Below are 25,865 nucleotides of genomic sequence, written 5' to 3' on the forward strand. Positions count from 1 at the left end.
GCCGCACTTAAAGGCTTTGACCTACTGCTGGCTGGCTTTGGACGCAGTTTTATTAAATACTGCTGAGCATTACGGTCCACCGCAGAGCGGTGACGCACATCAAGTGTCACCCGACTGCTCTTGAAGAAATCTGAGTGGCTCGTCCTGCATTTCAAAATCCCCCTTTGCAAATTTCCGAGAGCCCCTCCTTGCTGAGTGATTTCATTATCTCTTTCCCAGATGGACGCCAAATAAAATGCAACGGATTAAGAAAACGCTCCGTTTGATGTGTTTGGCTTCGCATGCAGCTGCAGCAGCTGCATGCGAAGCTGTTGTACAATGAACAACACCAAAAGCTGAACATGCATGCGTGTGTTTGGACCAAGGCGCCGCCTGCCCAGATGCAGCGTGTTCTCGGCCCCGTAGAGCTCCAAAATAAATACGAGAGCGCCGGAGTCGGCTGTGTGGTTCCCACCATGAAAACAAACAAGATGGCTACCGTGCCTGGGTCTGCCTCGCTGGCTCGCTGGCTCGCTGGCTCGGCCAGCCAGCTAGCCAACCGCAGCGTGGCTGAGGGGGGAGATTCTCCTGGGGCAGCTGGCTCAGGCTGGGCAGGGCCGGAGGATGGCTGCGCCGTGGATTAGGGCCCCACAGTGGTCCATTGTTAATTGGGCGCCATGTGTGAAAGCTACAGAGAGATTAGTTTGTACAGCTGCTGCCATTTGTCATAACTGCCCTTAACAAGACACACATGGCAAAGCAGCGAGTTCCAGCCAGAGGTTTTTTAACGCGAGCGAGTCTGGAGAGCGTCGCAGGGTTTCTGTGAAACGGAGACGCGGGAAGAAATTCATGGGAAAAACCGCCGCCGCTGCAGCCACGGCACTCGCTCAGCTGGGGTCCCGTCACAGATGACGAGGAGGGGGAGGGGGAGCGTGTGTGTGTGTGTGCGCGTGTGTGTGTGTAGGGGAGCGGGGGGTGGAGGGGGAGGACTGTTCATTACTCATTTAACCATCTGTGGGTCAGCCAGGGTCATTATCATAACAGCTCAAAAACAAAACAGAGGTATGTTAAGCTGGAGGAAATCTGAATTACAGGTTGCAGCCAATCCAGCGGAAGCAGCGAGGGGGGAGATTAGCGGGCGCGTTGCGGCCCTACGGAGCTAATCTTAAATTAGGGCCGAGCTTTATTAGACGCAGGGAGATAATCAGCTGTTACAGCCCGACGAGCTCGCGTTACAGGGATTTCTCTACCTAATGTGCACCCTGCCAAGTCAGGCTTCTTTTTCTTTTTTTTAAGGAATGTGCGACATAATTGCCAGTTGCAGGTTCGTAGCACGCGTCACAGCCCTAATTACTATCTTGACTCGGTAAATCCGGAGCAAGCTTTTAAAAAGCATGCTTACAAACATCGCCCCGGCAGACCCGCAGATAAAAGGAGGTTGGTTGTGGTTGGTTGGAGCTAAATGTGGCGTTGTGAGCCGGAGCGCAGGTGAGCAATAATTTGTCATGTGTAGGCAAAACGTTTGTGGTTTACTGTACGCTCGAGGGCGGGTACTGTTTTTGTTTAATTTGGAGGTTTGCCGACATCAGTTCGGCTGAGAGAGTAGCTGAAGACTGAGGTATAATTAATGCAAATTAATAGCAAAAAGACAGCCATCAGTTTCATTATATTTATTTAACTTCCTGCAAGTGATATTAGTTGGCTTATGGGACAACAGCAAAGTTCTTAATGCAATCCTACTGGAATATTTGCAGCAGAATAACACAAAGGTTGAGTTTGCTGAGGAATGTTTAAATCAATAAACACCCCTGCAGAAATTGTGCAAATTTCTATGTGTTATTTTTTTAATTTTAATATCTCTACATAAAAAGGTAAAATAAAATGAAAATAACTAGCTGTTAAATCAGCTTTGTAGACAAATTTGAAGCGACATCAAGAAAAGAAGACATTTTTCATTGCAAATCATGAACAACCAGCAGAGTTGGGGGATTTGTCGGTTAAAAACGACCTACGGTCTGTTTCTAAATTCAAGGCTCTTATTTATTTGGAGGAGTAAACCTGACATATGCGAAGGAGGAACGGAGGCTCTTTGGCTTCGTCTGACAACTCAATGGGGCGCTGATGAATCCGTCCCGACAAAACAGGCCATTCCCAAGCCCACTCCCGCCCCCCCATACACCGTATCCCCCTCTTTGACCTGCTGCACTGACTTTAGAAAGAAATACTCTGGGGGGTTTCAGCCCCCCCCCCCCCAAAAAAAAAAAAAAAACTACCCACCCGAACAGCAACCTGCCCACCCAAAAGTACATTTGGCAAAGCGGCTGGATGGCGGGCCTTTTCTTTGGCTACGGCTCTCAGGTCTTGTCGAGCCGTCACAGTGACGGGCCGTACTGTACCGCCTCACAAAAGGACAGACAACCATCACTCTGGGCCACTGATCGGCCCTGTCTGGACTGAAAGGACTTTGATGGGGCAAAGCAGGGTGGTGGTGGTAGCCAGGGAGGGGGCTTCCCTGCACAGAGAAGTTAGTGTCTCCTGGGAAACCACTCTGATTGTCTGTCCCTGCCCAGAGTTCCCCATCCCACCCCATCCACAGCCCCCTCTCTCCGTTTTTTTTCCTCCCCTTCATTGGTTGTTCACAAGGCTTCTTCCTGCGTAAAGAGGACCCCCCCCCACCCACCCACCCACTCCCAGGAAAAAAAAAGCCCCAGTCTGACTACTTGAGGGTGCTTTTCTCCTGGTTGACTCTGACAAAGAAAGCCAGGTCAAAAAACATCCTCACATGAATTCTCTTTGTGAGACCCTCCCTTTCTCCTCTCTAAACCGTTTGTCCCGGACAGAGCCGACTGTCTGATGGACCTTCCTCCTTTAAATGCAAGTCTGGAGTGTCTGGAGTAAAATCTGGTTGACTTCATGGCTCTCTGACGTTTGGAATGTTAATGGGTTACTAAAAATCTAAATTTTACAGTGATTTCGATGGACATTTTGTAATCCATAGAAACCATTGTGGGATTTCATAGAAGGGTGAAAACTCCTCCCAAGTGCAAGTCCTATATGACTAAAATTCTCAAAGGTAAGCTAACAACAGAGAAAAGACATAACACACTTCCACACTAGTTTTGAAATGGCAACATTAAAACGCCGTATTTTTTTAACTAAAATATCAAAGGTATGCTACTAGACAGGGGCTGCGGACATCTTGCCTTAAGACTCGGTACTAATGGCGCTGCTTTGAGACAAATTGGACCGCCGAGTATTTGAGACATTTATTGACACCACAGGAGTCCGTTGGGTGTAATTCTGTCCTCCCCTGAAACTCCAGAATGGTTATGTGGATAATAAAATGTCACCAAAGCCTCTGTCCACACAGTGGCGAGTAATAAATGTAAGAAATTTCAATTTGAGCGAGAGCCCATCTAGCTGCCACGCGGCGGACCTTTACGGGTTAAGTGGAGAGGTTTTGGTGCGGCACTTTGCTAAACTCAAATCAAGCATTCTTACACCGAGCCTAGAACAGCGGACCGTGGTGGACGCCGGTGACCAGAGGGCAGCCAGTGGAACGATAACTCAGGCAGCAGGCAGCGCCCACTTTTGCCTGGTAAGGTAACAAGTAATTCCTCGGACGGGGGGGTGAATACACCCATTTGTCTTCATTTGGGAGGAGCGGCAGACAGAACGGGGGAGTGGGGAATCTATAAGGGAGGAGTGGGAGGTGCAGCTCCTCCAGTCAAGTGGCCTCAGGGGGATTGAAATGAATTTGGGGGTCCTCGCCGAAAGCCTGGGAAATTCTCAACCATAGACTAATGACACAAACTGTCGTCCCTTAACCAAGTGTCGCCTTGAAACGGGAAAAAAGAAGGGAAAAAAACTCAGAGACTCCGGGAAAAAACAGCCTTTTCAGCTAAATGCCTTTGCTTTAGACTCGGAAAGAAAGGCCTTGTCCTGTTTTCTGACGGATGCATGGGCGCGAACTGAGGCACAAGCAAATTAAACACCACTGTAGACGGCGGAAAAAAAATAAAAAGAAGAAGAAGAAGAAGAAGAAGAAGAAGAAGGAGCTGTAAATTTGCTCCCAGAAAGAAGACATCCACATTTCTCAGTGGCCTTTTGCTCCGAGTTGCCTCGTTTCCATGGAGATTTATGTACACATGGCACAGACAAAAAAAGGGCGCTAAGGAGGTAACATAGCCTGTTTAAGCCTTGAGGTATTTGCTCGAGCAAAACCCTGCTGCTAATAACACAAGCCTCACACTGAGCCGGGCAACCTGGCAGCGCTGCACACAGGTTAGTGTTTGAGAAAGAGCAGGAGAGGGAAGAAAAGGCAAAAAAAAAAAAAGGGAGGGGGGGGTCAGATAGAGATCACAAGCAGCCAAAAGAATCTGGTAGTAAAGACATTAAGGGAGAAAAAACAAAGTAGGGAGAAAAAAAAGATAGCGGAAAAGCGAGAGAGGGAGGCAAGATGGAAAAAGAAAGAGCGTTGCAAAACATAAATAGCTCCTGGGTTAAGAGAAAAAGGAATCGGGAAGACATTTAGTGGGAAGCGGAAATCAATAAGGCAAGCGGTGAAGCTGGGAGGGAGTTCTAAGTGGATTAGATTGAGAGAATGTGTTCGATAGGTTATGGCTCTGAGAGAGAGGTAGCCAGACACCGCGGGCTCTATTGCATACTAATAAGGGAGCCTGAGTGGAAGCTGAGCGCGAGGTTATGTAGTTCAAGCAGAAGAGTTTTTCTATATGGCTTCCCGAGTCAACGGTTACAGTTTTTTTTCACAGCATTTGCGTTTGGCCGCCTGCTTGATCTTGTACAGAGAATTAGAAAAAGAAAAAAAAATTCCACCACTCAGCTTCCAAGCAAACCATTCCACAGAACCCTTTCTTTTTTTCTTTCTTTCCTCAACATTATCTGGCCAGCAAATCTGGAAATTAAAAAGAGCCAAATAAGTCGGCTTTGTGTCCTAAATGTTGTGTCCGCCTGCAACAACTTTTGTTTCACGCTTCTGGCAAAAGAGCCAGCCAATATCCCCCTCCCCCGCCCCTCCGCCGCCGTACCCCTGGCCGAGTGCCTGGGCCCGGGACAGCTGTCATGGTTGCAGTCCGGAGGCTTGAGGAGAAGCCAGGAAGGGAGGAAGGAGAAGCGAGTTGGAAGGGATCAGGAGTGAGAGTGCTGCTTGGCCCGGGCCGTGTGCCGCAGGGGTGATTCCTGATGACGGAGGAGGATAAAGGAGCTGATGGGAGTGGGAGGGACAGATGTTGTGCTTAGTCACAGGCCTCCGCTGTGACCCAGGAGGTCAGACCACCAAACTGGACCGCCTGGACCGAAGCCTCGGAAGCAGCAGGGTGGGAAAAAAAAAAAAAGAAAAAAAAGAGTGGCAGACAGTCGCTGTCTTCAAGACCGTGGGGGAGGGTGGGGAGGGGGGTCTACGGAGGAATTAGTAGCTCCAACTCCTCGTCACTTAGGCCCGTAAACCAGAAGGACCTTCAACCTCACCTCGCGGTGGTGACGAGGGGGGCGGCAACGAAGACAAACAGTTGCCAGAGGACCACCAGTGATCTCTCAACCACCACAGTTTGACCCCGATTGGGGAGGTCAACAAGGAGGGCTTACGAGCAGCAACATTCCCCCCCGTCTACCCCCCACACGCCCCCAACCCCTCCCCCTGTGACCCTAGGCAAAACAAAAAAAGTCTTCCCACGTGCACCCGGGAGGGGGAAATACACGTGTTTTCACTGATCTGTTTTGCTCAATTAAACTTCAGGCTGAAGTCCCGCCACATCTCAGCCCAAAGGTCGTGACCCCGGGAGGAGGGAGGGGGCCAAAGGTTAAGTCTGGTGCTAGTAAAAAGCAGGTCTCTACTAGCGCGGCAGCGTGCCCCTTGGAGGTAATCCATCTATTTCCCGCAAACTATCATGACAGTGTTAAAAAAAAAAAGGTTTGGTGTCTGAGCGGGGTTGAAAAGTCAGGCTAATGACGTTTTATGGCTGTGTTAACCTCCAGCACCGGGGGTAATGGGAGAACTCCTTAACCTTGACCCCGCATCAGCCCTACTCGGTTTCTGGCTCCTAGAGGATCATTTCCCCAAAAATCTAGGAATTTTCAGTTTTGTACAAAAAAAATCAAAAAAAAAAACGTCTTTTTCCATATCGACAAAATTTCGCACGTGATTGTTTTAAATTCTTGGATTTTAAACTTGCATGTCTAAAATAAAAGTCATATTTTCACGTTTACACAGTAATGGTGAGGACACACCACATTTCAAGCTATCTGGAGGGAAACGCGAGCGTGCTTTTTACCCCCCCGACATTTTTGGTAAAGCTCTGAGCAACAGACACACACAAAAAAAATAAAAGGTCGGCCTTGCGCTATTCCAACATGCCCAGACGGGTTACCCACATGCCTCGTTGCAACTATTCCATCAGGCTGTCACACTGGATGTAAATCCAGGTGGCGAAAGGCTAAAAAAAAAAAAAAGGAAGGAACAAAAAAAACGGAAAAAAGAATTGCATTTGTCGGTGGGGATGAAATGGTGCACCGGAGCTCAGCGGAGAACTGGAGGGGTGCTGGATTGAACCGGGCCGGGGCACAAAGAATGCCACAATCCCAAACCCCCACCCTGGCTGTGGCGGCCCCCCCTCCCCGAGCCCACTTCCCGGTGGGCATTCATCTGGGCACACACGCGGGCGCTGGAGCGGCTGAGTGCCCTCTCTAAATTCACCCGACGCACTCGCCTGCCAACCCAGCGACCTTTCTCAGGCAGGGGGAGGCGAGCCCACCACCAGAATCCAAAACAAACATACACTCTAAACTTATTGATTTTTTTCTTTTTCCCCGACTATTTAGCAACAAAAAATACCAAGAGGGGAAACGAGCTATTGCCAAACCGCGGGAGCAGCTTGGGGGTCGCTGCCTTCTAGGACGCGACGGGATATCAGAAAGTCGGAACCAGATCAATTTTTTGATCCCTTCTTTCCCACCAAATTCGCGAAAATTCTTTGTGTCCGAATCGCATGTTTGTTTGTTTCGTGCGATTTGCGGCGGAACAAAAGGTGGGCCGGCACTCCATTCTGCCACCGTCAAAACAAAAAAAAAAAAAAACTTTCCCAGTGTGGCCCGCTGCATTGCGGATGCCAACCGACGAATCAAAGGCACGCTGCGGGGCAGACAAAGAGGGTCTGATGCCAACCTCCGAGAAAAAACCCTCCGACAGCCACCGCTGGTGATTCGCCCGCCTCGTTGGCACGGAGCGAGAAAAAACTAAAATGGCGCCGCGTCGCTACGACAATATGGCTGCATTGTGTGGAGACCTGGGCACCTCTTGGGGTACGGTGGCGCAGAGGAGGAAAAAAGGGGAAGAGAAAAAAACGCTTTAGAGAGAAAAAGGGGGGTGGAATTGGAAAAGCGCGCCTGCCCCCCTGTGATCCCGTCAAAAAGAATGCTATTTTGTGTTGGCCAAAGGTTCTGCCTCCCGGAAAAAAATTGCGTGCGACAGTAAAAAAAAAAAACGCCCCCGAGTTCGAGCAAATTTGCGAAAAGCATGACTGTTTACACCGAACAATAAAGTTGATCTCCTTTGCCAGCATTTCCACCTTCGATCCGTTGCCCCCACCCACCGCCAAAACATAAAATAGCAGCCAAAAAGCTTTCGCTCAATAAAAGCATCTTAAATGACGTACGTTATCGTGGGAAAGGAAACATCGACTGCGCCTTTTCTCTTTGGCGTTTTTTTTTTCAAAGTCGCTCCTTTAACGGTTGGGTATGCAGCAGATGCAGAAGCGGAGAAGCGGTGGCATCCGACAAAAGACACAAAAGAGGTTCTGATGCCAACCCCGGTGCCAGTGGCAACCATTATTGTCTGTGTGCAGTGCCTTCTGCTTTCCCTGGCACTCGCCGAGCACAAAATGGCGCTCGGGGTTTGATGATAATGAGCTAGCTATAGCGAAGTTTTCAGCCACCCGACCCCCCACCACTCACCCCCACAACCAAAAAAGAAAAAAAAAAAACAGCAAAGTATTGGAAGCAACGGGGACGTGTTTGAAATGGTTGGATTCCTTTGCAGGGGAGAGACGTGGGAGGAAAGATTTTTCAGAAAAACTGAGAATGCGGTGTCTAAATAAAGATTAAAGGAAATTTATGGTGCTGCATTAACTTCTGAACTTCTTCACAAATTTATTTAATTTCCAAAAGGATGACTTATTATCAACTAGATTGTAAAAAAAAAAAAAGAAATTGAGGATTTGTGGGGTTTTTTCTTCTGTTTTTGCAGGCCAACAGTTTTCCATTTAAAATATTGTTGTCTGCTTGCAAAGGTCAAAAATTAAATTCTGCCGTTTTGGATATTGCATAAAATAACTAAAAATCATTCTAAATTTAAAAAAAAATGTTCAACGCTTGCATTTAAAATATTTTTGAAAAAGGGTGTGCAGGTTGTACATTTTTTATTCACGCCGTGCCGCAAAAGAAATAATGCAGTTGTTACTCCGAGCTTAACGCCGTGTCCGCCAAGAGCTTTTCATATAAAAGAAACCAGCTTTCAGGAATTAAGGAAAAGAAAATTGTTATCCATTTTGGCACCAACACCATCGTATATCACATGCAGGATTTATTACCCGTGCACATACACACACACACACACACACACACACACACACACACACACACACACACACACACACACAATCTCTGCATTCAAAAACAAAATCTAATGCGTTGCCATTTTTTAAAACATTTAACAAAAAAATAAGACGAGGGCTTTAGTGGCTTTAGTTTGGCTTTATTTAAAAAAAAAATTGCAACCAAAATTGATTTTGATTTTTGATTTGATTTAATTAAAATAAAAATATGTTTGGGGAGGAAAAAACAACAACTTTTAACTTTAAGCTTCAATTTAACACGGAGGTGCCACGACTTCTTTGCCATATTTTTTTGCCGCGCTAACTCACACTCTCCTCGCAGCAGGAGTGTTGACGAGCCTCAGCAGAAGCCTCAGAGGAAATAACGCGCTTCGCTTTGCATCCAAAATGTTGTTGTTTCTCTTGGAACAATTTGGAAAAGGAGACGGACTGGGAAATATTCTGACAGAAAAGCGACCAGAGTGACCCTTGGAGCTTTGCAACCAACACACACACACACACACACACACACACACACACACAGGAAAATGGCAGACACGCTCAGTGTTGACATACCTTGGTCCTGGACATAGTAGGCGAGGAACAAGTCCAGCTCCTTGACGGACACCGTGATGTGGTGCGGCTGGACACAAAGTATCGGGTTGGTGCAATGCGGAGACTTGACCAGGCGCTCCCCGTCCGTACTTTCCAGCGGGATGCCCTTGAAGAGGATGACCATCACCAGGTCCAGTCGCCACACTTTGTCGGCCTGCCGCAGGCAGTCGATCCGGCGCATCTTGCCCTTCTGGTCCGGGTTGGAGAGCACGCAGCACGCGTGCTTCTTGCCCGTCACGCTGAGGACAAAGTCCTCGCGGTACTCCTGCCGAATGTCTTTGCGCAGCTTGGCCAGGAGCCTGGAGGCCCACTTCTGCTTGACCTCGGGCTTCTCGCTGAGGAGCTCGTCCTTGACGGCGCGCTCCTCATCCTTAGACATTCGCTTCTCGTGCTTCTTGAAGTACTTGCGCTTCCGGGCCTGGAGGTTGAACCACGTGTAGGCGATGGCGCGGACGTGGGGCAGAAGCGCCTCGATGAACGGATGAAACTCATCCTGCAGCATCCGGGGCGGATTGGAGAGGGTTATCGGGGGGTAGAGGAGGGAAGACAAGACAAGAAAGAGAAATGTGATCAGTCGAGTGCCAGGCGGAAGACGGAAGGTCCGTACTACAAAAGACTTTGTCTCTGGACCGAGGATCAGACCGTCCCGCAGGTCTTACAAAGACATTCCACTGTTTATACCAGCTGACAGCGCCACAATAGCGGCGAGGCCACTGACTGAATGCACTCGCGCCACTCTCATTTCCCCAGCACGCTCTCGGCTCATCTCCCCAAAGGGGGGAACCTCTTGTCCCCCCGACGGCAAATACGTTTCTTCCATCCAACTGTCCTCCTTCCTTCCTTCCGACTCCGACGACCACCGCCACATTTGCCAAGCGCGCACAGCGAGGCTGGGAGGGGGCCGCGAAAAGAGGCACGTACCCCCTGAATCCAACGCCGAGGAGACTCTACTTCAAGAGAACCTTAGACTCCGACCTAGAGACGTAGACCCGGACCAACTTTTGTGCTGGAAGACAGGACTGCAATAAGTATAGAACTGCCATAAGTACAAAGGTCGAGTTAGGACTCGATGGAGAAGCTCTGCCAAGAGTGTTTCAGGTGTCGGGCTTAGTGCGTCCAACGCCGCCGGCCCACAGCTTCATTCCAGAAGCCTGAGGTTAGCCTCCGCTCCCACATCACGGCCTCGCGTCCACAACACATTTATACAGTTTTTTGGGTTTTTTTTTTAATTACGACACAGTTTTCTGACAAACTCGCGCATCATTATGACAGGATGTATTTAAATTCTTCCTTCACTTTTTCGCAGAATTTTCGGGGTCCGTTTCGTGGCACAATTTGAAAATGAACAAAAATCCCTCCAGATCCTAACCACACACCAAAAAACAAGTTTAATGCTGAACTTTCCGCAGAGCAATCCCCTCTTTAATCATCGGTTGGTTCTCAGTCTGCACCGACGCTGACAAGAAGTCACCCGAAAAATCACACAAACCACAAGCAGGCAGCGGAGTGGGGAAACAATAACTTTTCTGTCTTTTATCCGTTTAAACATTACATGTAAGCAGCAAGCCGCCCCTTGTTCCCTTTTCCCCCTTTCTCTCTCAAGCGAGCTCTTGAAGAGTTAAACCACATATTGTTCTGTTCAACAGCAGACAGGAGGTCAGAAAACCGCAGGAAAAAAAATGAGAACCCTTCGATAAAACCTCAGCAGAGCCAAATTATGCTCATTTATGATCCAGCAGGAATTAAGATTGTTCCTATTTCACTGTGGGAATTTCTTGGTGGTCAAACATGAATTGAAACCCAACTTTAAACATCACCTTATATGTTATAAAGTGTTGACAATTAAACTCGAGCTGTTCATGAAATCTTAGTCTTAATTTTGTTTCATTTTTACTGCTACTGGTTTCCCCTTCAGAAACACTTTTATTTTATTCTTTTTTGCCCTTCACACAGGCAGAGTGCTGCAAAGATAAATGGCTTGGCCGTGGCCGTGCGCGCTGCACTTCAGCTGAGGCCATAAAAGCACAATCCTCTTAAGCACAAACCAAACCACATCTCAGTCAATCACTTACTTATGCCAAGTAAAATATAAACAGTCAAACTGAGTCAGCCAGAGAACAGGCAGCTCCTGTGTCCTGCCGCCGAGTCCGTCTTATCGCCACTCATCTTCCCTCTCTGTCAAAGTGGCTTTATCTGCTTCCAAACCTCCCCGAGTGTGTATGGGGGTCTCAAGCTAAATACAGAAAACACACACGTGTAGAGGGGCAAAAAAAATACAAACACAGCCAGCTAAGAGAGAGAGTGTGTGTGTGTGTGTGTGTGTGTGTGTGTGTGTGTGTGTGTGTGTGTGTGTGTGTGTGTGTGTGTGTGTGTGCGCGCACAAAATAAACTGATTACAACGGAGAACGGGGGCAGCGAGGAATACCTGCACCTATCACATTGGATTATCAACATTACAGCACTTCCTTACAATTAAAATAAATCATAATAATCGTCTTTACGCATGACTTTACGCGCACAAAAGCGCGCATCCAGACTGGCACTTCAATGGATTCTCAGCGCCTCGAGGACCATTTAATGTTGCCCGTGCAGGAATTTAATGAGCAGGAAGTTCTTAATCAGCCAGATGTTGGGCATATTTTCCTGATTTCGGGTTTTGTTTTTTTTTTTAATTAAATGTGTTTTGTCGTTTTCTTGTCAGCGCGCGGGAAAAGAAACAACACGCGTCAGAGTTCAGTTTTTTTTTCTTTTTTTTAAAAAAAAGTATTTCCGTGCGTCAATCTTTCAGAATGTAATAGTTCGGGTGCAGAGCAGAATAATAGTAAAATAAAGGAGATATTTTTGGAGAAAAAAATTGGATAGAAAATACCTGAGTGAGACAGATCGGAGAATACATGACGAGGTGGCTGCACGCCGCTCAGCCTCGCACACTCGCACGCACACACTCCTGAGGGGGGGAAGGAAAAAAGTGGATGTTCTCGGACTGTGATCACTTTAACGCGCCATTCCTGCACCGACGTGCGCCGCGCGATCCGCGTAAAAGAAGCAAAAAAAAAAAAAAAAAAAAAAAAAAAACGTCTCCTATCCCGCAAGATCCATGAACGTCCCCGTGTGCGTGTGCGTGGCTCCGCTGGATTGTGGTCACCTCGGACGGTGGAAGAGGAGAAGAAGGAGGAGGAGGAGAAGAAGAAGGTGCTGGTGGCGGTTCGGGGCTTCGTCCCGGAGCGGAGTGCGGGTTCGTGGAAGCCGCGTCTTGCGTTTCCTGCGTGCGGGGCTGCTTCAGAGGAGCATGGCGCGCGGGGTTGTTCGTTCCCTCACGCCGGGTGCGTGTAACGTAAGTGCGTGTGTGTGTGTGTGCGTGTGTGTGTGTGTGTGTGTGTGTGTGTGTGTGTGTGTGCGCGCGCGCGCGGCGGTGGTGTCCGAGCCGTGCGTTCTCTCTCCAAAGAGGCTGATATGAAAGCGGAGCGGCTGCACCTTCGCTCCTGCGCGATTCCAGCAAATCAGACCCAACTTTTTTTCCCCTTTTTTTTCTAGCCATGTAATTACACAGTCACACTCCTCCTCCTTCTCCTCCTCCTCCTGTAGACGCACAGCCGCTCTCCACCCCCACCACCCCGCACCTTCCTCCTCCTCCTCCTCCTCCTCCTCTTCCTCTTCTCCTGCGCTGTCACTCCGCCAGAAATTTTCAGGGAAACGGAGTAAAATAATTCCCGCGCCAAAATGAAACGTTTAAAATGTTAAACGTTTGCCAATCCTTCAGATTTTTATTTCATTTTAATTTGGGTTTTTTTTTTTAAGCCAGTTGATCAACATGAACCCCTTACGCGTTCGCCAATTAATTTCCTCCCCCTAAATTGCCACAAAAAATAAATATTTATTTATATGCGGGTAAAAAAAACAACAACATATCCAGTATTTAGTATTTTCAATGTTTGCAGAATTTCTGTTTGCTTTTTAAGTGGGAAAAAAAAACTTGGTTTGCAAACTTTGGCACGCAACTTTAGGCAGCAGTGCTTTTTTGTCATTCAAGTCAGTGCACACGAACTAACTTTTACCTGTTCTGCAGAGGATGTCAAATCCCCTCGCATAACTGTGTGTTGGTTAATTTACCAAATTAAAAGAAGGAATAGGATGTTGACCGTGGCCGAGCCACAATGTTTTTGACGATTATTTATCATTATCACGATTGTTTATTTTTTTTCCCCACGCATCAGTGTTTGTTTTTTTTCTATGATTGTGACGTCATGGTGGAATAATGTGTGTTAAAATTACAAACATGAAAAGTAAGACACGTTAAAACAGTTCAGAATGAATAACAATCCGTGTGTGTGACGTACCATTGCACTGTACTGCATGGGTTACAGGGATGTCCTGGAGCCTGGTTGCAAAAGTCACACAAGCCGGTAGCCTCTCATATCTCAACTTTGTGCTTTGAAGGATTTTCTCCCCGTTAAAAAGGCAGAAACGGGTCAACACCGGAAGACAATTCTCCACCGAACACAAGTTTCTTGGAACGCGTCGCGCGTTTATTCTCCTCCCCTGCTCTCTTAAAAAAAAAAAAAAAAAAAACTCCTATCTTCCTCCCTTCCTTCCTTCCTTCCTTCTGGTCAGAGTCCCACTTTTTTTGGGATCGTGTTTTCGGGCTCCGCTCGGTTTTAGTTGAACTCGGTCCAGAAGAGGCTGAGTTTCTCTCAGCTCCGGCTGCGCCGTCGGTCTCCGCCTTCACTTTCACTGCCTGGCCGCCCGCCGCCCTCCTCCGGTTCCCGGCGGCCAAACCATCAAAACACCGTCCAGGACAAACACAATACTTCCGGTAGAGTATTTCCCAAATAAAGCATGGATACGATTTCAACGGCGTCCAGACCATGACGAAGCGTAGTATAGTTTTTGCTGCTGTTGCTTATAACTTTGTCAATTAAATATGTAGTTAGAAAAAGGAATTTCAATTAATTCTGTCTTTTTGTCACAATCGTACAAATATTATACTAATATAAAGTGAAATTTCATTTCAGCAATGATATGAAACTTAGACAATGTAACTTACAGATAGATAGATAGATAGATAGATAGATAGATAGATAGATAGATAGATAGATAGATTCTGAACCGCTTTGTCTGACAGTTAATAGAAATGTATCCAAAGGTTAAAAAGGTTAAAATACTTAATCAAATCTTCTGTTAGGAATCGGGGGCACAGATTTTCCCGTTCATTTTAATTTCAAAACTGCACAGGCACCATGGAAAATCTGTTTCGAAACGTTCAACATCGAGTTACGTCACTTTAAACTCTTATTTTGAAACACTTTCCGGTGAATACACCTGACCGCTTCTCTGCAACTTGTTACAGTTCAATTTTGTAGTAGTGCACGCATCCTGGTTTCCCATTGGCTAGCAACAGTGGCCCCGGGACTCCCCTATCCCTGGGCCCCTCATTTCCGCTCCTCTGACGTTTCGGAGGCCAGAGCTGACCGAAGGCGGCCAGCTAAATCACGACAGTGCAGCACTCACATTGTTATTAGGACTGCTGTGGTCGCTGCTGCTGCTGCCAACAACAACAACAACAACACCAAAATAATAATAATAATAATAATAATAATAATAATAATAATAATTGTTTTTAATCAGATTATTTACAAAAATCACTTAATTTGTTTTCTCAATAATAAATAATGTACACGTACGTATAAGCATACATACTGTACATACATGTACACACATAATAACATGTTTTTTCATTAGTATTATTAGCTCATATTCAGTTTGAAACTATTACTTTCGCAATATCCTGGCTCTATCGTCGAATCACCACATAGGGCTTTGCTGCTCTCATGGGGCTGCTAGCAGAATTACAACTGTATGTTTTGTTTTGTTTTTTGTCCTTTGTGGGGGGGGCGCTGATAGTGCGACTGCGACAGCAGTGCTGATTAAATAGTTGTGCCACGTTCTTTTTTCTTTTCTTTTTTAAGTTTTTGCATCAATTGTACTTTTTTTTGATAACAGTTTCAACATCTCCTTGTTTCGTTAGAGCAGCGTTTCTGACAGAACATAGAAAACGCTCTACGTTTTGTTTACCAGTAGGGGGCGCTTTTACTGCAAGCTGTCCAATCACTAGCATTCTAACGTCAACTTCATTAAAAGAACGCGTAAAAACTGTTGATGACCATGAAAATAATTGTGGGGAGTGATTTTTTGTTTTTTATTTCAACTTTTCAAATAGACATGGACTGCCATGAAACCTGCATCATCAATGTTAAGGATGGCTAATAAAAAGCAACACTAGTTATCCATTTCATCCCATCTCCGATCAGTGTTGACTGACTCAGCTTCCTAGCTCTTGCTGTGTGTCCTGCCACTACCTCTCAAAAACAATATAATATTTTTAATATTTTTTACATAACAATTTTATTTATTTTATTATTCTAATGAATTGGAAAAAAACACACAGAAAAACTAAAACATGACCTTAGGTGCAGAGTCACCTGACCTTGGGAGCTCAATGCGTAAATTATAATATATGACAGAAAAAGAATCAATCTCGTAACACAGTTGTCCTACAAACAAGTGACAAACTTCAAATGGAACCTCAGAGGTCGAGCACAATAAATAAAAGCTCTTCTGTCATCCTAATAGGAAATGAATATTCAGAATGAAAATTGTTGGGCTGCATTGACCCACTGCCATGGGAAAGGCGCAGGCGAAACAAGGAAGCTTTGTGAGATGTGAGCAGAAAACTCCTGCACCGAAAACCAGACAGACACACTTCAGGGTGAAAAGTTCCTTCAGTTGTATATCGAGTATATTAGAAGGTCTAAAAATTACAATATTATTTGTGCTTGAAAAAAAATCTCTTCAAACTTCCAACGTACACGTATGGTCCATTTAATTAGGTACCTGTACATGCAAGGCGCACCTAATAAAGAGGACAGTGAAAGTGTGTGTTTGTGTGTACGCTTCAGGGTTGAAAGGTGTTGTGCGTTCACAAAGTTCTGTTACCTTTCTCTGGTCTCCAACCATTCTGACCTCTGACCCTCTGACATCAACAAGGTATTTTCCATCACACAACTGCAGCTCACTGGACATTTTCTCTCTTTTGTTTACTGTCCTCTGTAAATCCTCAAGATGGTTGCACGTAAAAAACAAAGAAAACAAAAAACAGATTAACAGTTTTTTAATAGGCCTGTCTATCGGCCACTATGCCTCCATCAAAGTCACTTGAATTCCCTTTGTTCCCCATTCTGATGCTGACTTTGAACTCCAGCAAGTCGTCATCGGCACGTTCACTCGCCTGTTTGAACGATTCGCTGCCACTTGATTGGCTGATTAGCCATATCAATTGATGAGCAACCAAACATTGTACCTAATAAAGTGGCCAGTGAGCGGCTGCAGTGCCGCAGCTGGATGCCGCAAAGGCGCGAAAACACAGCACCGCGGTTTACGACAAGGTAATGCCTGTCGCTTGTTTTAAGATGCCATTAATTAGACGAGAGGAAGCTAAAATAAAAGCGTAAACAAAAGCACTTCACTCACCATCCACCAGGTCCGAGCTGTCACATCGTAACAAAGCTGCCATTTGACCGAGCGCTCATTCATTTTGATGGCCATTGCGGAGCCCAGTCAGGCGCGTTGCCACATCAGACAGGGCCCCGAGTGGAGGCATGCTGGGACGTCTGGGGGGCCAGGCCCTCACCACAATGCATTGTGGGAGGGAGGGAGGAAGGAGGGGGGAGGGGGGTGGAAATATCAGCATGAAGTTGACCAGTGACTTGAATTCTGACTGTGGTAATCAAGATGACACTGCCAGCCCCCCACCCCCGTCCCTCCTACAGCCAGCTCCCACCCCCCACTGCCTGCATACACTGAAGTAAAACATGCAGAGCATGAAATTACAGGGAAAACACAGCCAAACGGCTAACATTATCATAAAGGGAACTTCCCATCAGACTGCCTGCCATTTGATTCATGAATGAAACCATCGTTTACGTTAATCTGCTCTGAAGGCGGGTTTTTAAAAAAAGACCTCTTCTGTGCTGCCACATTCTGATCCTCCAGCGGCTCGCCGGCTGTCGGACAACATCGGTGGGTGGACTGAGATGCACTCACTTTGCATTCATTACAGTAGGGAGGGAAAACAGTCTGAGTAACTACATTTCTTGTAAAGTTCCTTTAGCAACTGTAATGGAAGCCAGCATTGCACAATTTAAAACTTAAGACTTGGCCCAAAGATGAGTTTATCCACCATGTCTGCTAACTGTTGACACGTTTGTAATACCTGACTCTAATGAAGCATGGATTAGCAAATTAACAAGAAGGAGGTCACTTTTCCTGGTTCTTTAACAAAAAGAACAGACGGATGCCTTTTCTTTCTAGCACTTCCCACTGCTTGAAGAGATAGTTGCTGTGTTACTTTACAGGTTGTCTTCAGTATTGTGTTCAAAATAAACATGGGTTATAAAACCATGTTATATTCCATTAGATGTTTTTTTTTTTTTCTAGGTTACAGTTAGCCACCAAAGCTAGCTGGTGAGCTTTGGCTCTGATGCGGTTAACTTTAGCCATCAAAACCACTATGTTGAGTGGAAAATAGATCACAGGGACTAGCACAGCTTGCAATAATCACCAGAGTTATCACGCTTCAGCAACAAAAGTGCTGTGTGCACAGTTAGTTAGGTTTGGTTGCAAACTGTGAGATCAGTTTTACTGAGCATAATTATTTTTGTTTTGTTTCAAACAACACAATTAAGTCCTCTCTTGCAAAGCTGTGTGGTTGTTTATGATTAAGTACGTTGGATTCTGTAATGCATGATTTATGCATACTTGCTTCTATAAAAAACAACTAAAACACATTTTGTACTTTTGCAGTGGGTTGGTTTTTTTTTTTTTTAGGTCGAAAGCAAAACAAGCCCACCAAATCAAAATTATGTCTAACACGTATATTTGCATATGTACAAATTTGTGTCATATTTTTGATAGGGTAGTAGTCAGGTATGATGTGACCATATTTTGTCACCTATTATGATAAATGTGTTTCCTCCCACATGTGGAACCTTCCAAAAATTAAAGCAACACTAATGACAACGGAGCCATATTTTTTGAATTGAGGCTTAAGTTGTTTAATAACCAAAAGAAACATGATACTGTTGAATAAAAACACAGTTCACATTCTTTCGCGGAAAGTAAAATGTTAAGTTGCGCTCCCACACATCCAGAGCCGGGTGCACCTTATTGATTTTAAAGGGCTCAATCAATACAATTCATCGTCTTGATTGGATTAACCGTTTCAACTTCAACTTTTAATTGGATTTCTACATTCTGTAGTGAGGGCTTATTTGAAAATCAATAGGCCAATCAATAAACCCACGTTCTACTCTAGAAGTTCAAGAGTAGAGCAGGGGGAAAAAATGGAGGAATGTGACGGACACCTGCCACCAAGCAGCAATTCAATTGGCTCAGTCAGACGGATAAACACATTTAGTTAGGCCTGGTGGAGGACACAAATTTAGCTTTATCCATGTCACAGAGGAACTAGGAAGTCAGAAATAAACTTGTTTGATTGTTGATGATGGTTGATTTAGGGCTATAAAAATATGGACATCTCAGCAACCTTGGCTCAAGAACTTTGCCAATATTGCAGGCAAGGCAGTAGATCTGGATGAAGATCAGTCGTCTACTCATATAGGATGTGTACTCCATATGGATGTGAAATATGACAATGCTGTTCATAATTAATGATCGGATAATAAACTCTATCTTCCATCTTGAGGACTTAATCCTCGTCTGGGCTTGGTGGAAACCAGCAGCGGAACACGCCACGCCGCTAACTCCCGTCCGAGACAGGTAAACAGCCTCGTGTATGAGACACAACTCTTGCCGGCATAGTTTGTTTATGTGGCCAATTATATTTCTTTTGTTCGACCAGATGTCATAGACTGTAACAGTGGCAGGTGGCCACTTATTTAATTAGTGCAGTTGACCTACCATGTTGATTAGGGTCACGTTTAACCTCGACTGCTACAGGCTGCTATTATCCACCGTGGACTTTTTTTAATATCGCAAGCCCAGACACAGAAACTTCATTTGAGATTAATTATAAAGACACTGGGATGTTTTGCTTTATTCTATTTTTTGCGAGAATATTTTTCTTAAAATGCCACATGCTTGATATCTTAATGGGACATCAATTAACAACAAAGGTAATGTTTGGAAAGATAGTGAAGATTTTTTCATTTTATTTGGTTAACCTGAACTTTAGAAGCCCAATTTGTTGAAAAAAAAAAAAAAAAACAGAAATTTGCTCGTTGTTGTTATTTAGTAAAATTTTAAATAAAGAACTTGTTAAATTTACAATAAAACTGACATTAAGAACACTAGTTGGATATGTTCACGGCAATTCAGTAAGCATGCGTGCGTGCTGTCTGTGCATAGTGATTATTCAAAACCCTTTTAGACAACACACACAGCTTCTTCACGGATAGTGCACACGTTACACACGCCTCACTGAGACTTACAAACTCAGTGGGACAAGGATCTGGTTTGGATTTTCACCACGTGGGTGAGCCCGTTTGATCTGGACAGTCAGATCTTTAGCGCAGAAGTGGCCAAAATGTTGAGTACAATCAGTCTGCCTCATTAGGTAAGGAGGTCAAAATGCTTTTCTCTCCAGACTTAAACTGCCTTGCAATAGAAGAAGACTGAATGGTTGGGATTCCTTAAGGTAGCACCTTGTTGTCTATTTCAACTAGAGGCGTATAAGTTGGCTAAATAATAATGATGGCTTTTAATAAATAAGGTGCTTTTCATGACATTCAGCTGCATCTGTAGCTTAAGCTGCTCAGGGGCAGACTGACCACCACCCAAACTTCATTCACATTCACTGGAAGCAGTGTGGCTGCCCAAGGACACGACGACAGCAACTGGATCAGAGTGGGATTCGAATTGCCCGCCTCTTAGTTCAGCTACTGTTCAAAGTTTTTATTCTAATTTTTAAAAACCTTTGAAACGGTTAGAGTGAAGATTACTCAATCCAGGCAAATTTTGATTTATTAGAAAAAAGTATGTACATATTTTCCACATTGAATACAGCTCTATGGGGTTGACACATTTCAAAAGCGATCTAGGTATAAAGAAAATGTATAAGATATTCGTGTTATATGAAGCGAATGCACAAATCAAACCCTTTTAAGTGTTTTGCGATCAAAACAAACAAAATGAATCTTGAAAACAAGATTGGTACAAAATTAGGAATCATGAGGAGAGCAAAACTTCAGCTTCAGAGATTCAAACATCGCACCGCCCTCGTTTCCGGTCCACTTTCTCAAAGTAAAATTGTCCGATAAAAACAACTGAAAGCGAGAGAAGCGTTTGTCCTGGAAGAAGAGATGCAGGTACTGACGATGCTCAAAATAAAGCTGACACTTTGTCAGCTTCACCATAGTGAATTGTCATGACTGTTAGTTCAATGGCTTCATGGATGCGCAAGACTTATTGCTTTTAACGGTTTCTACTTGTGACAAACAAATTGCTTGCCAAGGGATTATTCACCCCCTATCCCCCCAAAAAAACATGATCCCATAAATATCAAAGAACCTGAATCCACTTTATAAAACACACACAAAGCAAAATAATCAACAAAAACACTGAACAAATGTGTAAGCCAAGTAGTCAAAGGTGATTAAAATATGAAATCATCTCAAATAAAAGAACAGCACATTAAAACTTCCATTCAGATCGTAGCAGCGAACAGACTGTGTGCTCAAAGAGAGAAACAGTGCATCATATGGAAATACCACTCACGGATGCTGTGGTGAAACGTGCAGTGTGTGTGTGTTTGTTTTTTTTTCTCAGAATGCCATCTGTTGCAACATTTCTCAGGTCTTTGGCTTTTCCCAGCAGCTAATCTATGTTGATGTGAAATTAATGTAGTGAAGAAGTTATAAAATAGACCTAGAAAGGCACTTAAATCTACTTGGGTATTGTACTGCGTCCCCGAGTTTTTTCTGTCCAGGTTTTGCTATAGGATCATCATCTAAAACCACAACATGTTTGAACTACAATCTATTAAAACCTGCTTTCCCTCCAATTTCCTGTTAAAAACTCCATAGCCATAAAATCTTAGGGACATAAGTAAAGTGGTTGAGTAGTTGTAGGTCAGCTAATAGGCTATTAAATATTTTTGTGTATGAGATACATATTTACAACACCTTAAAGTAAGTGTGTAAATCATAATCTAAACAAAATTCAAGCAAATAATAAATATTTTAGATTTTGGAAATTTTGGTTTGACGTCCTTTGACTTGCTTCAAGTAGGACTGCACAAAATATGTCATTTGCAGGCAGGAGGATGCTAACTATCTCAGCTTAGCGGGTGTACTGGAAATAGGAGCAAGCAGCTTGCCTATATAGCCAAAAGCTAACTCATCAATATGTGTAACATTACGTCTTCACGCATTTGATACATAAGCTGTGTGGAGTGCGTCTGTCTTTACACTGAGGTATGCTTGGCTATGCAGGTTAGCTAACATGTTAGCCAACATGTGTAGGATTTCTGTCTCAGTGTCCATCAAGTCATTTTAAAGTCTTTTGTAAGCAACAAGAAAGAAAATGAAACAATTCAGTGCTTTTCCTTCTGTGGCCTCATCTGTAAAAAAATATAAAATACCTTAAAACATTTCATTTAGGTACTGTCGATACCAGATTGCTTTGCTGTTCAGAAAAACACAACAAAACATATATATATATATATATATATGTATATATATATATATATATATAGAATGTAGTTCATGCATGATTATGTGAAATGGACACATTGAAAAGAAGACGCACGCACACACGTGCACACACACCCTGGAGTGTTTCTGATTGTATCTGTTGGATGTTAAAGGTCAGTGATAACCTGAGAGGGTCCAAACGCATCCAGCCTTCCAATGATTAGACAGAAAAAGTGCCTGAAAGGAGCAGCCACGAAAAAATATAAAATGTTGTCCCATCGCTCCTCGAGCTGCTTCTGCTCACTGCCGGCTTGTATACTGAAGACAGATGTGAAAACACCTAGAAATAAAAAACAACAACAAAAAACAATATGGCAAATCCACAGTCAAATCTGAAAAGACTGTCCAGCACTGAAGAAGTGGGAGGCCAGGGCTTACAGTATTTCATCTTGGCTCGGGGACACCGGACTACACGTGGGTGCGGAAGTGATGGCTGCCCTGGATTGGCTGCCTGCTCCGAAACGGAATGAACCACAAGAGTTTCCAGCGAGTGCCGCACACTTCGGCCAGTGCCCACTGCCAGGACCGCTTGGAGCCAAAGCTGCGAGGGAGGAAGTGCACCTTTTTAATGGGACGGTTCAACTTTTTGGACAAACATCTCACTTCACTTTTCTACCCATCTTAGTTATCTGATCTTATCAAAGCATTCAGAGTGGAAAGAGTGAGGTGCTTGCATCGCCTCAGCTAGCTCTGTTGGCATAGCTCGCAGGAGACCATGATGATGATTTAAAGAGACTTACATTTCATTTGAGAAATGTGCCATTTTCTCAATGGTTGTTGTGTCCTGCAAAAAGAAGAATAAAACATTATGCACAAGTGGATTCTGTTTATACCCCCAGCTGCATCATTTCCCCCCTGCCTAATCCACGTCGCCTTGGCTCAAATCCTTCAAACGGGACACGTAAGCAACAAAGGTTTTGTCAGGACACGTTCCAATTATGTGTGATCAGCACTCACGGAGAGGATGCCCGTCATCTGCGTGTAGAACAAGCTGGACATGCCGCCAAACATGACCAGGCCTGTGAGCGTCGACACCCGCAGCAGAGCCAGTTCGTGGCGGGTTGTGAACATTTCCTGGTGGACAAAGGCAGAATAACACGGCTTTATTGACCATAAATGAAATGCAACTTCCTTTGAGACGCTGTGAGTGGCAGTCAGCAGTACTGCTGCTAGTGTCTTGCTTGCAAATTCAGGGTTGTAGCTGTGAAGATGTACAAGGTTTCCCCCAAGTCCTCAGGGAGGTTTAGGTCACGTCTAGAACAACCACGTCTATACTGTTGCTAATCAGGTCTGATGAGTGCAATTCATCTGCGGCCACTTCCACAGGGCGTCGCTCAGTTCAATCACAGACATTAAATGATCTTATGCAGTGTGATACGTGGTGTTCCTATTTATTCTACAGTAGTGGAAAAAAGTTTTCGGACACCATTAAAAAATTTTCACTGAGTCCTAATTGTTGTCTTTCAATATTTGGCAGGGGATTTTGTGTGTATATTAAAAGGTTTGGCTGCATCAGATGCACATAAACAAGTTGAAATAATTTTGTTGATTATCATTGAGACAAAATGTGAAAAATACATTCTTGCAGTTCTTGTACTCTGTTGTGTACAACTCTGATATGTTGCCAGGGACGTCATCCAGCTGAAACGTCCGGTTCTGAGCAGGACGCAACAGTGCACGTGCAGCGTAACAGTAAATGTTGGTGACTGCGCTAAAATAAACTGCACTGGGAGACTTGAGACCGATCCTTAATGCAATACGAGAACACCACAAATGCATGAGGAGTCCAAAAACTATTTTCCCACCGCTGCATGTTCTCAACGCCCAAGATATCAAAAAAGGATTCGCCTGCGCTCTCAGCACGTACACTAAAAAACACCCGCTCCGCCACAAGAGGAAGACACGCCTATTAATTCACACAACCAAATGGAAAAAAACAAACAATAATAAACTGTATGACATCTACAAACCTGATGAGGTTAAAATCTTTTTTGAATGCGTGCAGGATGTACCTGGTCAAGGCTGGTCAGCGGCTGGAAGTAGTAGTACTGGCAGAAGTCCAGCCCCAGTGTGAACAAGCTGAGGACCTGAGTGTAGAAGCAGAGCTGCAGGAAGAGCCAGTGGTTGTCCTCTCCCACGCAGTTGTTGATCCTGGTGGTGACGGCACAACAGCTTTTAGAACTCACACCTTTCAAAAAAGACGTTTGAGAAAAATCTTGGCAGTTTCGCTCCATCAGCTGTGTGTGCGCTCGGCTTGCAGCTTGCTCACCAGGGACAGTGGTGGTCCATCTTGCGCACGCAGTGGCCGCATCGGCTGCAGTGGTGGGAGCGTTTGGGGCGCATGAGATTGCACTTGTTGCACAGCTCCCAGTGCTGCCGCTCTGCCGCGGGAAGACAACAACGGTCAGTCAGGACACGCACAGCTCGGGAGGAGACCTTAACGAGGTTTATTGAGCTCGCCCTTCCAGTTTCCACACCTGACTGAGGTATGTGAGGGTCGGTGAGAAGACGTCCGGGATCCGCTGTGGAGGCTCTGAACAGCGCCGCAAAGCAGAGGGCCGACGCGACGTAATAACCTGCAGGACACACAGACGTTCGTCCACGGTTACAAAGCCCGAACTTCTTTGACGGTTGGAGGGATAAAATGGCAAAAAGGTTGCGGGTTCGATGCCAGGCCCCTGGGGATCAAGTCTGCATGTTCTCCCTGTGTCTGCGTGCCTTCCCTCCCGGCAGTACGGCTTGCTCCCACTGTCCAAAAACATGACTGTGAGGCGAATTGGGAACTTTAAATTAGCCGTAGGTGTTTGTGTGTGGGAGTGTGAACGGGTAAATGTTTGCTTGTCTTTCTATGTGGCCCTGAAATGAACTGGCCACACCCTGCCTTCGCCCTACGACAGGTGGGACCCCCATGATGACCCTGAGTGCTGCAGCAGGAAGCGTGCAGTGAATATGGATGCATGGATGGATGGAGAGAATAAATCTCACAGAAGACAATGGCCCAGGGGATGTGGCCCGCTTCGTAGTGAGGCAGCAGCACCAGCTTGGGGATGAAGACGCTGTTGTAGAGCCAGATCGCCAGCACCATGCTGATGCAGAGCCAGCCCATGGGGTCAACCACGAAGTGTAGGCGAGGCTTCATGGCGGCACCTGGGACGACAACAGTAGAGATTTATTGTTGAGGGAGTGATCACGGATCGGAAATGGAACACCAAATACGGGCCTGTTTATACATTGTTTCGCAGCAATTTTAAATCCAGCCAGCCTGACGTCCAACACCGACAGGCAGCTGAAGCGATCCATGCTTAGACTCAGGTTTCTAAATCAAACTGGAAGCCCAAAACACAACCCTTAGCCTTAGACAGATTTTCCTATTCCTGCTGGCTCCCACCATCCTCCACACGCTGTCAGTGGAGATGGGCTGGGCACAGAAACCGCCTCCGGTTAGCTAACAGCAGTGGGCTAACATCCGGCACAAGCGCCCTGACAGACGGATCAGATCCTGATTATGACAACCTACCACATAAAAACATACTGATTATGACGACGTAATAGTGATGTACGTACTTTATTTTGTTCCCCCCCGTTCGGAGCAGGTGTCTCCCAGGTTACTTCCTCATTTGAGCCGAGGTGGACTGGGGGGAAAAAAACCGTCACGCATTGCATTTCCGGTTGTCTAGAAAAATAAAATGCATACGTTCTAGTAACCGGTACAATGAATATACCCATTTTTTTTTTTTTCCATTCAGGTAATTTTAATTGTAGAAACATTGAACACGTTTTGGAATCTTAAAATAAACAAAAATAGCGAGCCAAAGACATACCGGGTTTTATCGGTTAGTCTATCTAGGATAAAACTGGATCTTTGATTCCTCCGCCCCCGTTCTTTATCTTTATTGTA

At 45.2% G+C, this 25,865-nt stretch overlaps 2 protein-coding genes across 7 annotated transcripts in view; both read right to left on the reverse strand.

Moving 5' to 3' along the window:
• The window catches only part of LOC142894163 (nuclear factor 1 B-type-like), a 59,877-nt gene extending 43,575 nt beyond the window's left edge, over positions 1-16,302 (reverse strand). For 2 of the 5 annotated variants that reach the window (XM_076035352.1, XM_076035355.1), the window contains exons 1-2: positions 16,194-16,302; positions 9,162-9,693 (exon numbers count right to left, since the gene is read on the reverse strand). In XM_076035352.1, coding sequence (XP_075891467.1) covers positions 9,162-9,693; positions 16,194-16,280 — 619 coding nt within the window. In that variant the 5' untranslated portion in view covers positions 16,281-16,302. Of the gene's footprint in view, positions 1-9,161; positions 9,694-12,069; positions 12,849-13,537; positions 13,946-16,193 lie in introns of those variants that run through there. The other 3 variants (XM_076035354.1, XM_076035353.1, XM_076035356.1) reach the window with 3 other exon arrangements.
• A 5,667-nt stretch (positions 16,303-21,969) lies between these two features.
• On the reverse strand, positions 21,970-25,771 carry zdhhc21 (zDHHC palmitoyltransferase 21). Of its 2 annotated transcripts, none has more exons than XM_076035369.1 (9): positions 25,532-25,771; positions 24,953-25,114; positions 24,445-24,543; positions 24,237-24,348; positions 23,980-24,118; positions 22,925-23,041; positions 22,708-22,751; positions 22,346-22,508; positions 21,970-22,247 (listed from the first exon to the last, which is right to left on the reverse strand). In XM_076035369.1, the coding sequence occupies exons 2-8, from the start codon at positions 25,104-25,106 to the stop codon at positions 22,376-22,378; spliced, it is 798 nt and encodes a 265-aa protein (XP_075891484.1). In that variant the 5' UTR covers positions 25,107-25,114; positions 25,532-25,771; the 3' UTR covers positions 21,970-22,247; positions 22,346-22,375. The 2 variants fall into 2 exon arrangements, with proteins under 2 accessions (XP_075891484.1, XP_075891483.1); XM_076035368.1 differs by lacking the exon at positions 25,532-25,771 and adding an exon at positions 25,198-25,388.
• Positions 25,772-25,865: the final 94 nt, after the last annotated feature.

Source organism: Nelusetta ayraudi, unplaced genomic scaffold (genome assembly GCF_046127955.1).
Source record: "Nelusetta ayraudi isolate G7.1 ecotype Tasmania unplaced genomic scaffold, CSIRO-AGI_Nayr_v1 ptg000042l, whole genome shotgun sequence".
In the NCBI taxonomy this organism is placed as follows: domain Eukaryota; kingdom Metazoa; phylum Chordata; class Actinopteri; order Tetraodontiformes; family Monacanthidae; genus Nelusetta; species Nelusetta ayraudi.

Coding starts and splice junctions, on each gene's coding strand:
- zdhhc21 (XM_076035368.1), bottom strand. CDS start 25,267: ATGGATCGCTTCAGCTGCCTGTCGGTGTTGGACGTCAGGCTGGCTGGA. Junction 24,349..24,444: donor CCCTCACATACCTCAGTCAG/GTGTGGAAACTG, acceptor TTCCCGCGGCAG/AGCGGCAGCACTGGGAGCTG. Junction 24,119..24,236: donor ATGGACCACCACTGTCCCTG/GTGAGCAAGCTG, acceptor CGTCACCACCAG/GATCAACAACTGCGTGGGAG.